The 17,846-nt window shown below is 33.9% G+C and overlaps 1 protein-coding gene across 1 annotated transcript in view; it reads left to right on the top strand.

Moving 5' to 3' along the window:
- Positions 1–17,846, top strand: part of LOC309606481 (augurin-like) — an 83,999-nt gene that overhangs the window by 13,553 nt on the left and 52,600 nt on the right. Inside the window, exon 2 of the mRNA XM_082343645.1 lies at positions 16,994–17,247. Coding sequence (XP_082199771.1) covers positions 17,240–17,247 — 8 coding nt within the window. The 5' untranslated portion in view covers positions 16,994–17,239. The remainder of the gene's footprint in view (positions 1–16,993; positions 17,248–17,846) is intronic.

Below are 17,846 nucleotides of genomic sequence, written 5' to 3'. Positions count from 1 at the left end.
GTGAATCAGCTATACATATACATATATCCCCTCCTTTTTGGATTTCCTTCCCATTTAGGTCACCACAGAGCACTGAGTAGGGTTCCCTGAACTATGCAGTAGGTTCTCATTAGTTATCTATTTTATACATAGTATCAATAGTGTATATATGTCAATCCCAATCTCCCGGTTCATCCCACCTCCCCCTTTTCCCCCCTTGGTGTCCATACGTTTGTTCTCTACATCTGTGTCTTTGTTTCTGTTTTGCAAATAAGATCATCTATACCACCTTTCTGGATTCCACATATATGCGTTAATATACGATATTTGTTTTCCTCTTTCTGACTTACTTCACTGTGTATGACACTCTCTAGGTCCATCCACGTCTCTACAAATGACATAATTTTGTTCCTTTTTATGACTGAGTAATATTCCATTGTGTATATGTACCACATCTTCTTTATCCATTCCTCTGTTCATGGACATTTACATTGTTCCCATGTCCTGGCTATTGTAAATAGTGCTGCAATAAACATTGGGGTGCATGTGTCTTTTTGAATTATGGTTTTCTCTGGTTATATGCCCAGTAGTGGGATTGCTGGGTCATATGGTAGTTCTATTTTTAGTTTTTTGAGGAACCTCCATACTGTTCTGCATAGTGGCTGTATCAATTTACATTCCCACCAACAGTGCAAGAGGGTTCCCTTTTCTCCACACCCTCTCCAGCATTTATTGTTTGTAGATTTTTTGTTGATGGCCATTCTGAACAGTGTGAGGTGATAGCTCATTGTAGTTTTGATTTGCATTTCTCTAATAATTAGTGATGTTGAGCATCTTTTCATGTGCCTCTTGGCCATCTGTATGTCTTCTTTGGAGAAGTGTCTATTTAGGTCTTCCACCCATTTTTTGATTGGGTTGTTTGTCTTTTTGACATTGAGCTGGATGAGCTGTTTGTATATTTTGGAGATTAATCCTTTGTCAGTTGCTTCATTTGCAAGTATTTTCTCCCATTCTGAGGGTTGTCTTTTCGTGTTGTTTATGATTTCCTTTGCTGTGCAAAAGCTTTTAAGTTTAAGTTTAATTTTTGTTCGTTTGTTTTGTTTTTTCTGTGAACAGTGCTATTAGCTTGTTTCATTTTCACTCAAATGATGCCTTTGGAAATTTGAGAACTAAAGAAAAAAGTAAATAAAATAAAGGAAAATTATTTTGTTCACTTTTGCTCAAATGTACCTCCCAAATATGGTCATTGATGGGCCAATTCAAAAGCAGTCCAATTTCAATGGATTCACTTTACATCTTAGAAATAGCCATGTTCTGTCTTGCATGTTCCTGAGCATTGCTATGGGATTTCATTGATCTGAACTTGATTTTATTTCTCTCTCTTGTTTTTTACAAGATTCTTTTAGAAGTTGTGAGTATTAAGTACCAAATCAAATTGTTGCTGAATTGGGCATTGGAGTCATAAAGACATTAATACAAATCCTACAAATACAAATACAAATCTCTAAATAAAAATGTTACCTTGTGCAAATTATGCAACTTCAGTTTCCTCACCTGTAAGGTGGTGATATAAACATCAACCTCACAATGTTGGTTTTAGAATTATATATCTAAAGCAGTAAATATAGAATGAACATTAGTAGTGTTAAGTGTTCAAGCTTCAGGTCACACAGACCTAGTTCAATATCCTGGCACCTTCATTACTACCTGAGTAAACTGGCAATGTTACTTAACCTAGCTGTAAGCCTTTCTTTTCTTTCTGTAAACATTCAAAATACTCCTTTTGTGATAGCTGTGATATTATAAAAGATAATTTATTTGAAGTGCTTATCACAAAACATGTTATATTTAGGCACTCAAATGTTAGCACTTGTCATCATTCCTCAATGGATTAATAATGAGTTCATATATGAAATAGATGCTTCCAGATTTTAGCAGACAGGCTTTTATAACCCTGTTAGGAAAACCAATTAGTGCAATAAATCTTGCATCTTGGAGAATTATCAAACTCCACCTAACAGTATAAATATCTACTTACATAATCCTGAAGTGCTAGTTCTGGGGGATTTCTGACTGACTTCATAGAAGAAAAGATAGATGTAAAATGATTAAAACATGTACAAACTTTTGAAGTATATTTCTTTGTTTTGATATTTGAATAATTAATTAGAAAATATGCTCAATGTAAAAGTGAAAACAGATGTTTTCCCCACCATTTGGCTTAATGTGTTTTAGGTCATATACTAATTCTTAATTACATTGGGAGCAAAGATGAAAAATTCCATCTGGGACATAAAGTATTCTTTTCTTTATTTAGAGATTTCTCCTTGTGAACTCTTTAGTGTATTATAAGTCACTTTAGTGAAATCTTCATGAACATTAGGTGATTTTTTTAACTGTCACTACTTCAGAATAATCCACTTGTTGCTCAAGATTAATCTGTATTTCTGTATGACACACACAGACACATGAGCAATAAATCAACATTAGGATTTTGCAGTTGTTTGATACACAGCAAACCTAGTTAATATAGTCTGTTGCTTTCCCTTTCTTCAATTTAGTAGATACCCTGTCTGATTAATTGTTAACCTTAAAGCCCCTGAATAATTCCATTTCTGAGGCACATTTTATCTAAGTTTCCTACTGGATTAATGCTTTCTGCTGGTACCTTATATTCAATCTATAACCAGTGATGTTACAATAGGCAAGATTGGAATTAATTTTAGAATGTGGAAAAACTTTATGAAAAAGGGCTCACGCAGGAATAAAGACGCAGACGTAGAGAATGGACTTGAGGACACAGGGAGGGGGAAGGGTAAGCTGAGATGAAGTGAGAGAGTGGCATGGACTTACATATACTACCAAATATAAAATAGATAACTATTGGGAAACAGTCGCATAGCACAGCGAGATCAGCTCCGTGCTTTGTGACCACCTAGAGGGGTGGGACAGGGAAGGTGGGAGGGAGACGCAAGAGGGAGGGGATATGGGGATATATGTATAGCTGATTCACTTTGTTATAAAGCAGAAACTAACACAACATTTTAAAGCAACTAATTATACTCCAATAAAGATGTTAAAAACAAAAAAGGGCTCACAAGGCTAATTTAAACTTAGTAGGAGTCCTCTTGTCATTTAATTTGCTGCTAGCCTGGGAAGTACAATAGTCTCAGCAACTTTGCAAGGCAACTACTGGCTTGATTGAAATTTAAGACACAGGTGATTGATCAGTTTATATCCTGCAGGGCAAATTTACTGTTGGCGAGGTGGTCTCCATAAATCCAAAGATAATCAGCCAGCATTTCCATACAACTGTATATCTATACCTTAGCTCAAATTTCCCATTATTATTGGTTTGAAATCCACTCATCCTTGTTTTTCACCATTTGATCTAATTAATCTAAAAGCATCAGCTAATTAAGTGGCTCAGAGCTATCATTTTGAAATAACTAATAGAGCTATAATTTGGATACATTCATATACAATCATATTTATGCAACTTGATTTTATACAATATTGGAAATAATTGCTAGTAATTACAAAATTACTTTTCTGTTTTCAGATTAAAACAATACCCAAAATACCACTACTTTGATATCTGCCAGATTAATTGATAAATATAAATTGATCATCAACACATTTTCTATCAATATATCTTATTTTAGAGTCCAAAAGTTGAAAGATCTGGCTGGAGTCACATGAAACTTAAAACACAAAAATACTCTTTGCATCAGGATTTTAAGGCTTCATTTCAGAGATATCAACTAGAAAGTTATTTGCAAAAAGGCATCATTTACTAATTATTTTTTCTCATCTTGAGGGCAAATTTAAATTTTAAGACTTGTACATGCATCTTTATTTGATATTTTTATATTACAAAATTTTCTATAAGAATAATTCTTAGTCAAGCAGAACCTTTTCCTAGTGCTAAAAACTTAAATTCTTAAACAAATGTTCTATACCAGGGAAGTTACTAAATTCTTTAAATCGGTACCCACCTATGAGTATATTTTGACCTTTTTTCATTCCACATTGTATATATTATTTCTACTGTTACATCTAAAACAGTTTATCAAATTTGAGTAAGTAATGCCAAGTTGGAGTTTCTTTCTGTCTTGTTCCACTCCCTCCATTCCCATTATCACCTTTCCTCAACTTTTCATCTAAAATGAAAATTTATTGAAACCAGGCAAAGGACCAGTAGTATGCTTCATTCAGGAGCTGCAAACATGAAGATGAAACAGCCTGTTCTTCTCAGATCCTTCAAAGATCAGGAGCAAAGGGTACACAAATATCTGTAACACCAAAGTAGTGTGACAAGTTTTATGATGGAAGTATAATCATGGGTGAATATGACAGAGAGAGAATCATCTCTGGCTAATGAATAAAGGAAGGCATCCCAGATGCTGTAATATTTTCAAAAGGGCCTATTCAAGCCAGATTTTTATATCAAAGGAAGAAGGTAGGACTATTCAGATATAAGTATTTTCTGGAATAGAAAATGCAACAAGTGTTTAGACTTAGTGTTTAAGGCTGGGGGATCATAGTGTGCTACTTTATAAAACTGTGGATCCTGAATGGATATGAGAATAACTTTATTTTGGCTAAGGGGTTTGAATAATTTCCTCCTCTGAATTTTACCCTAGAAAGTGCTGGGGTGAACGGGGTGAAGGAATGACATTGGGCTAGTGAAGGTCAAAGAAGAGTATCAGATTTATCTGTAATGAGCTATTATTTCCAGTGGAAATTATTTTAATAAGTAATAACTATTACTATAATTTTTCAAAATTATAAATCTGGAAAAAAAATCTCTGAAAGCAGTTGTGTCAAAATATTCAAGGTGGTTAATTCTGGAAGGTAAGAATCTAGGCATCTAAAAATTTTCTTCCTTGAACTATTTTTGAGATTTAAAAACTTAATCTAAAGTTAAAAATTTGACCACTCCCAAAGAGAATCTATTTAACTGGAAGTTTGAATGACAGATTAATTAAATTAAGAATAAGGGCAGTGGGGAGTAGAGTAGGCAAAATGGATAAAAGGGGTCAAAAAGTACAAATTTGCAGTTATAAAAAAAAAATAAGTCATAGGGATATAATGTGCAACACAATGACCATAGTTAACGATACTGTACTGTATATTAAAAAGTTGCTGAGAGAGTAGATCTTAAAAGTTCTCATCAGAAGAAAAAAAATTGTAACTAGGGTGAGGATGTTAACTAGATTCATTGTGGTGGTCATTTCGCTATATTTCCAAATATTGATTCATTACCTTAATATTGTATGTCATACTTCAAGTAAAAATGAGGGCAGAAATATCAGATAAGAGATGAAAGCAGTAGTCCAAGTAAAAGGTAATATGCTTCTAAATGAAAGGAATGGCAGTAGGAGACTGAGTTTACAGACTCACTACTGTATGAAATAAAAGAAGCATCCTTCACAATACAGTTCTATTGCAGTGAGTTGGAGGTATTACTTCATGTTAACTAGAGAGATATTTTTGTAATTAAAAAAATTTAAGATTTGTAATTAAAATTTTTATAGTGTCTAAATGAAGGCAGTAGTATAAAACAACTATGTGCAACAGATGACAATTCCAAATTAATTCCTAGATTTTTTTAAGAGCCAATCTATATGTTTAAAAGGTAGGTAGTGTGTAGAAGGCTTAAAGCCAAGAGCTGAGAGGAATCAAATCACATTTTTAGAGCATAAGATGAGGCATTAATTGTCCATGAGGGTAAAGAAAGCAGAAAGATTTAGAAACTCATACTCTAGACATAACAGTATATTCAAGAAATGCAGGTGCATGTGAAGGCTTGAGAAACATAATTTGTATCTCCCTTGACTTTGATGAGTTCTCTAAATCTTTATGGAATGTACATCATGCCATGTTGCATTCTGTTAAGTTATGCAACCTAGCTATGACTCTAACTCTCACCTTCATCCTTCTCTCTTCATTTTTCCCCCTTTTGAGAGCTCAAGCAAACCTGAGAGAAAGACCATTCATTAGTCCATAAGTGGGTACCAGAATGCAAGGACAGATTTTAAAATTTCCTACCTAGGTCAGTCAGAAACACATAGAATATATATTGCATAAGTTCAAATCTTGGTTTAAAGAATAAGAGAAGCAGTATTAAGCATTGGGTCCAAGAGTACAGAGATAAAGATGGGAGATGATGGATCAGGAATCAAGACGGTTATCAGGTGAGGGTACAAAGCAACAAATCAGGATGGAGTCACTAGATTCAAGATACAGGTTATAAACAACACAGAGGTACTGTGAAAGCATTTTTACGGGTGATAGCTGCATCTGTAAGACTTACTATCGTTCTTATTTTATGTAAAAGGTAAATGAGACTCAGAAGGTTAAGTATCTCACCTAATTTTACATGCATATGCCCGTAAGTAGAAGGGCTGTTATTCAAATCAAATCTTGCTGACTTTGAAGTCCACAATTTTTGCCTATACCATATTGACCTCAAGACCTTAAGACATTTTTAAGGTCTTTTAAAATATATTCAGGTGTGCATTTTGGAAGGATGCTTTTGGCATAGTTTATTGTTAGAGGCTATGTTATAAACCTTTTCTCCTACCTAAATATTCTCAATTTTTTGTGTGTTATGCATTCCACCTCCTCCAGCACCTAGTTGTTCTTCCTGTTTACATTTCAGTTTGACAATAACATGGTGTGTTAATCTGTTTTCTTCAAGAACCAGTCAACAAACAGGGTAAAATGTGGAAGAATTTTATTAGGGAAGCACCTGTTGGAAAGGAAATAGGGGAGATGTCAGAAAAGACAGGGAGGGTAAGTAAACTGTGATGTAAATTCAACGTTTTGTGAAGCAGAAAGGGAGGGAAGGTTGGGTAGAATTTTCCTGGACTGCAGTACAGTTTAATAAAGTTTGGACAAGGTCAGAATCCTTTAAGGAGTTCCGAGTCTTCCAGGAATGGGTCTGCCTTAGTAGCCCTGCCACACTGTCATTGGTTGGGAGCAGCTCTTGGGAAGTGGGATCTTGGCAAAAACATTGCAATGAATTTCAGATTGTAATGGGTAGGGCTCTTAATTAGTCTCTCTATAGGTGTGGATCTGCAAGCTACATTTTCATGGCTGCCACAGATGACTTCAAAAGTTTTATAAAAATTTAGAAAATTACCAGACACTATCCACCCTATACATTAAGGTGTATAGTTTTGGTAATTATATGGCGTTATATGTAAAGACTTTCTCATGCCTCTCCCATATCTCTCATATTCTTGGATGAGAGTCATGGAAGAATCCTTGCAAAGATTATTTAAATGAAAGGAAGAATTGAAAATCTAAATTTGAATTATAAGTGAAATGGAGCACAGTCTGCTACTAAGGGTGAAAAGCATATTTTTCTTCTCAAAACTAAATAACTTGAAAGATAAACCAAGAGCATTACTGAGTCTTTGGGATACTAAATTAAAGATGAGCTTATTTTTGTTGCAAAATATAACATGTAATCTTCGTTCAGTTTATTCCAACAGATGTGAGGGGTGGGGGGACTAGGAACACCAATACCTTTGAAATGGCCATAATGTGTCCGAGATCATGGTAGATGATTTACATTTGAAGGGTAGCAGAATAGGCCACCCCAAAATATGACTGTAGGAGTTCGGGATGTGCCAATGCCAAATGTGTCCCTTTGATATATTATTTTGAGCTATTGGCACTGGAAAAACAGCAAATGTGGGGAGAGGCTTACTCTGAACTCTTCTTATCTGCCTAAAAACAAATCCCCCCAAAAGAACTCAATTGTCATAAGGCCCCTCCCAGGAGTCTCATCAGCCAGGGAAGATTGACCCTTATTACAGGAGAGTAGAGTAGAAGTTGACCCAACACCTAGACAAGCTTTGTACTCTCCCCTAAAAGATCTACATCCTCCCTCCCCTTTCCTTATTAATGTGGTATTTAAGCTAGAATTCTAAGCCACCTGGAGAAGTTATTCATTTTCCCTGGGTATCTCCCATGTATATGAGGTATACATCTTAATAAACTTCTGTTTGTTTTTTCTCTTATTATTCTGTGTTTTACTAAGTGGTTTCAGCTAAAAACTCAGAAGGGTAGAGGGAAAGTTATTTTTGCTCCTGTACACATTCAATCCACATAATGACTATGGTAGAAGAAAATTATTAGTCTTATTTAAAGATGAAGATAAGGCTCAGGATCATAGATCTAGGAAATGGCAAAGAACAGATTTCAGTCTAAATCTTTGTAGCTCTAAATCCTGTAATCTTTCCAAGTGCAGATATTTTAATTTGCTTATCAAAGATTTTCCAAATAACCCCTTTATATTCATACCCATTTTATAGACTCTGAAAGATTAAATATACATATATGTATATAATATTCAGTCCTCTCAGGGAGTTTATAATCATTTGGAAGAGATAATATTATATACAAAGTTATAAAACACAAACCCAATTGTATGTTATATGACTAGTAAAATCAGTGAGCTGAAGCCATTAGTGTGAGCTTTATGGTAGACTGGGTGTTTGCAAAATTAACAGAAAGCAGTAGATGTTTTTGGATAGGTGTCTTGCTATAGCATCATATCACAGACCGGGTAGCTAATAAACATAAGAAATTTATTTTTCACAGTACTGAAGACTGGAAGTCCAAGATCAGGGAGCCAACATGGTCAGGTGAGGGCCCTTTTCCTGGGTCCAGACTTCTTGTATCCTGACATGGTGGAAGCAACTAGAGATCTCTCTGGAGCCTCTTTAATAAGGCACTAAATTCATTCAGGAGGGCTCTACCCTCATCACTTAAGCAGACCCCAAATGACCCACCTTCTAATACCATCACTTTGGGGGGAGCTAGGATTTAAACACATGAACTTTGGGGAGACACAAATATTCAGACCATAACAATAGGGAATATGTGTTGGACTTAAAACATCTAAGATTGAATTCTACCTCTAACATTTAACCTCACAGTTATTTTAAGTTAACTCTGTATGACTCTTAGGTTTTACCTCTTTAAAGTAGGGGAAATGATGCCCACTTCACTGTACTGTTGTCAGGATTGGGTTGGAAAATGCATGAGAAAGCAAGCAGCAAACTCATAGTCTAAATACAAAAGGCATTATTATAGGCTATGAGATCTGCATTTTATTTGAATGCCACATTCCAGTCATGCTTAAAGTAGATAAAATCTTCAACCCTACTGTAAAAAATTTTCAAAAAGAAGACATCAAAACTATTTATTCTTGAATTTTAAAATTCTTCTTTGAATTTTGTGATTCATCAGTTTTCAAAATGTTTGTTTGTATAGCTCACTGATGTTCAAGACATAGCAGAGCTCTTAAGTAAGATTTCTAAAGTTTGGAAATAAAATACTTACTCTATCTAAAAGAAACCTAAAAATAAAACAAGAGAAGAGCAGGAAAGACATATTTTCAAAATAGAAAACACCCATAAGATTCACACAAATAAAATGTATTTCAAAATGTTAATCCAAGAATTCTCATTGGACTATATTCTTGGTAAATGGAAGTTGATTTTCCAATAGGGGAAGCATGATACTCTATTCTATGTTTGGTATTAATTTAAAAAATAAGAGTCTTTGGTGTTTGCTATGTGCTAGCACTTTATTATTTATTAACACATTTAGTTCTTACAACCACCTTAGGAGGTTTACTTTACAAATGAATAAACCTAAACTCAGAAGGTTAAGCGACTTGCCGCAGGATATAGACAGACAGTCTGATCCCCGTGTCCTAGTTCTTAGCTATAGAATTTACTGCATGTATGCTCTTTGTGATGTTGTCTCCTAGTTTACATTCTAGGGACCTATTAGAACCTCTACAAATTCACTGTCCTCCAACAGATGCAGTACATATGCTATTTATGGACTCTTCCCTTTGCCTGGAAGCCTCTTGCTCCAGATATCTACAAAGCACACCCCCTTTTTTCCATCTAGTTTCCTTACAGACAGCATCTCCCAAGAGCCCTTCCTTGACCACCCTTTCACATGCTATCTTCTTACTTGTTTTGTTTTTGCTTTTTAATAATTTTTTATTGTTCTTTAGGTCACATTGTACCTTTGTTGGCTTTATTCTATCTTTTCTATTCTCTTGATAAACAAGGCCTAAAGCAATGACTGGAATATTGCAGACTCTTTTTTTTAAACATGTATTGAATGAATAGGTGGTCATGAGCCAGATGTTATGCTAGCAGCTTTGAATATATTTAAAACAATCCTTCTAGGCATGGGTATCACTATTTCACTTTCCACACATGGGAAAATAGATTCAAATATGTCAAATAAATTTAACAGATGCACGTAAGTACTAAATATCCAAGACAGGATTGAATCCAGGTTCATATGACTTTAGAGTTCCCACTTTTTCAGTTACTCTGTGCTACCTTTCTAATTATTTTGAAAGAAAAATAAGGAAAATGAATATTTTATCTCTGCTGTAAATCATTATTTTGTATCACAATAACATGTTGTAGTGTAAGATATCCATTAAACTAAGTCTGTAGTTTTATAGGGATGTTTCTTCATACCGTTATAATCAAAGTTCTGATTGTTTTTTCTGATATACTTTCATCTATCTTTGTACCTCTACAGAGATATGTAATTTAAGATCTTCATTAAATAGTAATGTGCAATTTCATGAATCTAGGAACTTTAAGAGGCACATCTATCCTTAACCCTATGTGCCCTAGGATCAAGTCAGAATTGTAAGGCTTTTTATAACACAGAACACTCCACAAGTGGCCACAATTATCTCTGCCCTGTTCCAAGAAAAACAAATGTTTCCTTTTCCTTTTTTCCCTGCAAATTTCTTTTATGAAGCCCCTATATTTGTGGAAAATATATTCATGATATTATCCTAGGACTTGCTTATAAATGCCTGATTGCTTGGCTCTAAACTAATGTTTAAGAACACCCATAATGCATCTTTGGTTTAAGATAATAATCATGTGATGTGGTAAGTGCAGTGGTGGTCTGACAAAAAGGATTTTTGTGGCTATAGTTTGAAGTAGATGGAATGTGCAGCTAATGCATTCAAATAAATAACTTTTCCGTTATTTCTAATAAAACTTGTGCTAAGTAGAATACTTCCAACTCTAAGTAGAGTTTTTAAACATACACTGGTGTGTGAGATTGAATCCCAGAAGTTAATTCTCAGAAGCTCACTTGAGAAATTTAGTAAGCAAATACCCAGGGCTTTGGGAATACGCGTTACTTACGTGAACTGTAAGTGTAATGAGATAAGGACGCTTTTTCCACTATCAGTAGTTGTTGGTGTTGGGGAAAATATATTTGGATGTGTAATCAGTTTGATTGATCATAGTGTTTAGAGCAACTTCAACATGGTTTGTGAACCTGATATGTGTGAGGTATTGTATAAAATGGTATCTGGAGACTCTTAGGTAGGTTAAAATGATCAATCAGGAGATTTAGGATCAAAAGCCATGGTAAGATACAATAACATTCAGTAAAGTTAAAGTTGGATACCAAGTAAAAGCAGTCTATTTTAATCTTGTTACTGATTTTTTCTGGCTCTAAAGACACTAAACGCCTCATGATTCAAGCTGAACTTTGTCTTGGTTTTTATATTCATAACTCATTTTGGAAGTTTAGGCAAATCAGCCAATTTCTATTGGACTTCCTTTATAGAATAAAATGAAAAGTCTGCATTATATGATCTCTCAGTTGCTTTTAAACATTAAGTGAATTGTTTTGGAGCTAGCTAATATAAAGTCTTTAGAATCTTATATCATAGCATCTTGAATAACTGAAGGGTTCTTGGGTGATATCTAATCCACTTATTCCTAAATACGACTCATTACTGAGATTGCATAGGTGGCTGTTGAAACATTCAGCTCCTCTAACTCCAGTTCAAGGATTTCTGCTTCTGTAAATCTGAAGTGTGGCCAAGGAAAATGTATTAACACTTCCTGGATAAGTCCAATGTACAATGGCTATGAGACAACAGAGGTTAAATGAATAATTTTCTCAATAATTAGAAATTAGTTTTGGTGAAATTTCAGGGAAAAAAGATTATATCTGTAAAAGAATAAGAAGATGTTTCCTTGCTTTCTTGTGTCATTTGTACCTTGACATTTATAGATGAATATACAGACTTGTGAGTTGTCTTTTGAGGGGATATGTTTCTTATTTAAAATTGAGTGAGACATAGGACCTAAAAGACTGAAATTTATCACAGGATTATAGGATGCTCCCTCCCCCCCACAAGCACCACCACAATAGGGCTTTAGTAATGTAATACTGGATTCCAACTAAAAGAGCTGGGGTGTGTAGACTCTGCTTAATCAGGCATTCTTAGGGAAATCCAAAGACAATTGGGGAGACAAAAACAGGAAACAGAGTAAAGCGAAACCTCTAAACCTATAGGTAGAACAAGCATTAAAGACAGACCAACTTCTATTACCTCATTATGTCTAACTAAGCCTGGAAGTGTTTGAGAAACCTTCACACTACATTTCCATCTGTTGCCATAGTCTCATCCAATAGTGTGAGAGATCACATGTACTGAGCAGTCTCTTCACTTTCACACATGGGTTAAACCCTAGTCTGATTCTCTTTGCCATGGAAGAGTGCTTGCTGATAAAACACATTTCCCTCAGATCAAGTAACTAGAGCAACACACTCAATCCCATAACAATCACAAATGACAGTTAGAAAAATATTTTCTGCTGCTGCCTCTGCCAGCCACTTTTGTGAACAAGTGTCATGGCTTACAAAACCCATAATAAAGAAAACAACAAAGGCAGTTAGATAGAAGAATCTGAGAGAAGTTTTAGAAAAATATGAAATTGCAAAAAAGAAGTGAAGAACAAAGGACAGGGTAAATATTTGAGTAAATAGAAGTGAAACCATGATAATATTTTCTTGTAGGGATTAAACGTATATACAGAATTAGAGTTACAGCCCCAAAAGGCAGGAGACAAATAAAGGGAGTTAAAAAGTGCTAAGGTCTATGCATTTTTAAAGAAGTGGCAAAAGCGCCAATTTATTAAACTAAAATAAGTATGCAGTATTATGATGATCACTAAGCAAAGATTGAAGTATGTATAATAACATTATAGGAAAATAAGAATAGCACAAAAACAAAGCAGAACAAAACCATTGGTCTGTCCAAAAGGTTAAGCAAATTGAAAAAAAATGGTAGATTTAAACTTAAATATATCAGTAACTACATTTAAAGTAAATGCATTAAGTACCATTAAAGCACAAAGGCTGTCATTGAGATTTTAAAAAATCTTATTATTATTCTCCTTAGAAGAGTCAGAACTGTAATATATAATGCAAAAAGCGTGAAAGTAAAGAGGTGGAAAAATGTTATACTATACAAATATTGACAAAAACCAGCCTGGTGTTGCTAAACTAATATCAGATAAAGCAGACTATAAGTCAATAAATATTAGTAGACATAAGGAGGAGTATATCATTAAAAAAAAAAAGGTTAAATCCACTATGAAGCGTTATAACTTTGCATTTGCACTAATAACATAGCCTCAAATTACATAAGGCAAACATGACAAAAACTGAAGGAAACAGATAAATACACATTCATAGTAAAAAATTGTAAGAGAATTTTCTCAGTTACTCATGAACCATGGAGATAAAAATCACCAAGTGTTTGGAAGCTTAAACAATTTGATTAACAAATGGCCTTGCTGACCTGTAAGAATACTGCACCCAAGATCTTATTCTGGCTCTTAAATAAGTTTCAATAAAAGTCCAAAGATGGAAATCATGGTCCCTGGCCATGATACCACCCAACTTATCAGTAAAACCAACAAATGAAAAAAAGAAGGAAGGAAAGAAGGAAGGATCCCCAAATTTGTAAATTAAACAAGTGCTAAGTAGCCTGTAATTCAAGGAAGAAATCACAGTGCAAATTAGAAAATAATTTGGATTGAATAAAAATGATAATAATATTAATTATTAATAACAAAGTATATTAAAACACATGAAATATTGTTAAAGCCATGTTCAGAGGAAAATAAGTAACTTTAAATTTATACTTTAGAAAAGGAGAAAGATTGAAAATCTGTGTATGCCTCTTAGGAATCTAGAAAACAGCAGCAAATTAATTCCAAAGAAAATAGCAAGAGGAAATTTTAAAAGTAAAAGTAGAAACTGAGATGTAAAACAAATAAATAAGAGAAAAATCAACAAAGCTTACTACTGTCAATTTAAAAACATTAATAGAAGTGAAAATACCCTAAACAGGGCTGATCAAATCAAAGGAAAGAAGGCATAAACTATCAATAACAGGAATGAAAAATGGAAATAACTTCAGATCCTATGTACATCAAAAAGATATGGAGAGGATGTTTTTAATAGCATTGTGCAAAAGAATTTTAAAAAGTAGATAGAAAGGGAAAATACCTTGAGAAAGACAACATTCCACAACTGACTCAGGGATTCAAGGAAAAAAAAAATTCTGTCTCTATTAAAGAGATTAGATTAATAAGAATTTTCAAATTAAGAAAACTTCAAAACTCAGTTTCCCCAGTTAGTTTTATCAGACATTTAAGAAAGAATAATACCAATGTTAAAAAGAAATTCTTCCAGAGAATAGGAAAAATAATAGTTTTTAACTATTTTATATAAGGACAGCATCATCTTCAATACCACATCTTACAAGGACTAAAGAAAGAAAATTATATTCTGATCTATCTCATAAACATTAGATGCAATATTAGCATTTAAATCCAGTGACACATAAAAATAATCATTACATCAAGGCCAGTGTTGAACTTAATATAGGAATAAAAATTAGTTTTAAATTTAACAGTTAATCACTGTACCACATTAAAAGGGAAAAAACGTATTAATCATCTCAGTAGATATTGAAAAAGCATTCAGCACAAGTCAACTCCCATATATTGTTTATAAAAGCAATACATTCTTATCAAAGTACGAATAAAGTGGATGGACTTAATCTAATAAAGGAATGTCTACAAAAACCGTATGACAAACTACATACTTAGTGAATTACTGAAAAATTTCCACTGAGATTAGGAATGAAATAAGAATATTCATTATTATCATTTCAATTAATATGTACTAGATTTACTAGGCAGTGCAGAAAGGAGGATAAAAAGAGCATAATTATTGAAAAGTTTTTAGGTAGGTAATTGCTATAATTGTATTGTCCTTTGACCAAAACTGATCTAGGAGTCACACTATTTTTAACATCCTTTTATGTATGTCCTTAACTATTATAACATTTTCAGTGATTTATACCTTTTTTCAATATGAAGCAATCTATTATAAATAACATTTCTATCTGAAATTTGGAATGTGATTTGAAGTGTGTCAGGGTTGAAGGGAAGAGGGGAAAAAAGTAGTAGGTAATTCTGAGTCCCTGTTTAGTACGGTCATTAGACCACTTTCATTGTTATTTTATGTATTTGTTCCCCTTTTTATCTGTTCATCATTATTTTAATGTTTCCTTTCAATTAATTAATTTGTCTGATATTTATTGATTGATAAAGTTTTCTTTCTTCATCTTAAATCCTGTTAAAAAATAATCTGAATTAATAAATTATGAAATTCTCTTCTAATTATTTGTATTGTTCCAGAACAGACTTTTCAGCAATTGTTTAGGCATAAATACTTGTCTTACCAGATTATTTTTACTCACCATTTGCTATTTATTGTTTTTCTTTTTTGAATCCCTCATCCTGACTCTTTTGTTTTTCTTCCCATTTGGCTGGAGTATTTCCTCAAATAATGTTTTCAGAAATAACACTTGAGTTACATAATTTTGAATCTTGCTAGTTTTATAATATTTTATTATTATCATGTTTTTAAATTATGGAGACATGATATCTTTTTTTTAATTGAAATATAGTTGATTTACAGTGTTGTGTTAATTACTGCTATACAGCAAAGTGACTCAGTTATACATATATATACATTCTTTTTCCTATTCTTTTCCATTATGGCTTATCACAGGATATTGAATATAGTTCCCTGTACTATACAGTAGGACCTTGTTGTTTATCCATCCTATATATACCAGTTTGCATCTGCTAATCCCAAACTCCTACCCCACCTCCCCCTTGGCAACCACCAGTCTATTCTCTATGTCTGTGATTCATTTTCTGTTTCATGGATAGGTTCGTTTGTGTCATATTTTAGATTCCACATATAAGTGATATTATACGGTATTTGTCTTTCTCTGTCTGACTTACTTCACTTAGTATGATAATCTCTAGGTCCATCCATGTTGCTACAGCTGGCATTATTTCATTCTTTTTTATGGCTGAGTAATATTCCATTGTGTATATATATATGTACCACATCTTCTTTATCCATTCATCTGTCGATGAACATTTAGGTTGCTTCCATATCTTGGCTATTGTGAATAGTGCTGCTTTGAACATTGGGGTGCATGAATCTTTTTGAATTATGGTTTTCTCCAGATATATGCCCAGGAGTGGGATTGCTGGATCATATGGTAATTCTATTTTTAGTTTTCTGAGGAAACTCCATACTGTTTTCCACAGTGGCTGTACCAACTTACATTCCTACCAACAGTGTAGGAGGGTTACCTTTTCTCCATACCCTCTCCAGCATTCGTTATTTGTAGACTTTTTAATCATGGCCATTCTGACTGGTGCGAGGTGCTAACTCATTGCAGTTTTGATTTGCATTTCTCTAATAATTAGCAGTGTTGAGCATCTTTTCATGTGCTTATTGGCCATCTGTATTTCTTCTTTGGAGAAATATCTCCTTAGAAGACATGATATCTTTTAAACAGAAACCTGTGAACTTCACTTTATATTATTTCCTCGTTTGACATTGAAGCCAAGAAGTCCTCCACTCTGTCAGGTTTGCACAACACTGCTTCCATCACTCTCAACTTTATATTGAAACTTGTTAGATATCATCTTTCACTGTGGAATTCAGATCACATCAAAATATGTTGTTTTTTTTTAAAATTTTATTTATGTATTTATTTATTTATGGCTGTGTTGGGTCTTCGTTTCTGTGCGAGGGCTTTCTCTAGTTGCGGCAAGTGGGGGCCACTCTTCATCGCGGTGCGCAGGCCTCTCACCATCGCGGCCTCTCTTGTTGCGGGGCACAGGCTCCAGACGCGCAGGCTCAGCAATTGTGGCTCACGGGCCTAGTCGCTCCGCGGCGTGTGGGATCTTCCCAGACCAGGGCTCGAACCCGTGTCCCCTGCATTGGCAGGCGGATTCTCAACCACTGTGCCACCAGGGAAGCCCCCAAAATATGTTTGATGTCAAGGTATGTACCTTCTTTCAATTTGGCGCCTTTGATTGATGTTAATGAGGTTTTTGAATTTAAAGAATCAGTATTTTCTTACACACAATAAACCTAAGTGTTTTCATTTTCTTATATTTTCATCGTAAGTCCTATTCTTTATTAGTTTTTGTTTTATACATATTGTATTTTCTATGTTATCTATCATAATTTCCAACTTTTATTTTGCTCTATAGTCAAAATAATTCTTCATATTGATTTTCTAATCAATTAATGTGATTTTTAGCAGTGATGCCCCTGTTATCCAGTGCTTCCACTGAGTTGACTTTTCAGTGTTCTTTTCACTTACTTTAAACAACTTTTTCTTTACTCTGTTTCCTTTTCCTAGCAGCTTATTTTTATCATATGCATATAATATCCTCTAAAATCTCATTGAAATTAGGGAGTAAAATTATTATGTTGGTTTTTTTTGCATTTACTATGATATGGTGAAGCTCATTTTATTTGATTGCTCAATTTGATTCTTTAAATTGTTGTTTCTCTTCAACTTTCTTTTTCTCCGTGAGGCAGAAATGGCTCTTGGGTTGACAGACAACGACCTGCATTTTACTCAACACATGAGC

This window comes from Balaenoptera borealis (genome assembly GCF_965194805.1).
Source record: "Balaenoptera borealis genome assembly, chromosome: 11".
In the NCBI taxonomy this organism is placed as follows: domain Eukaryota; kingdom Metazoa; phylum Chordata; class Mammalia; order Artiodactyla; family Balaenopteridae; genus Balaenoptera; species Balaenoptera borealis.
Note: the sequence above shows the minus strand (reverse complement) of the source record. Positions and strands in the feature narration are given on the sequence as shown.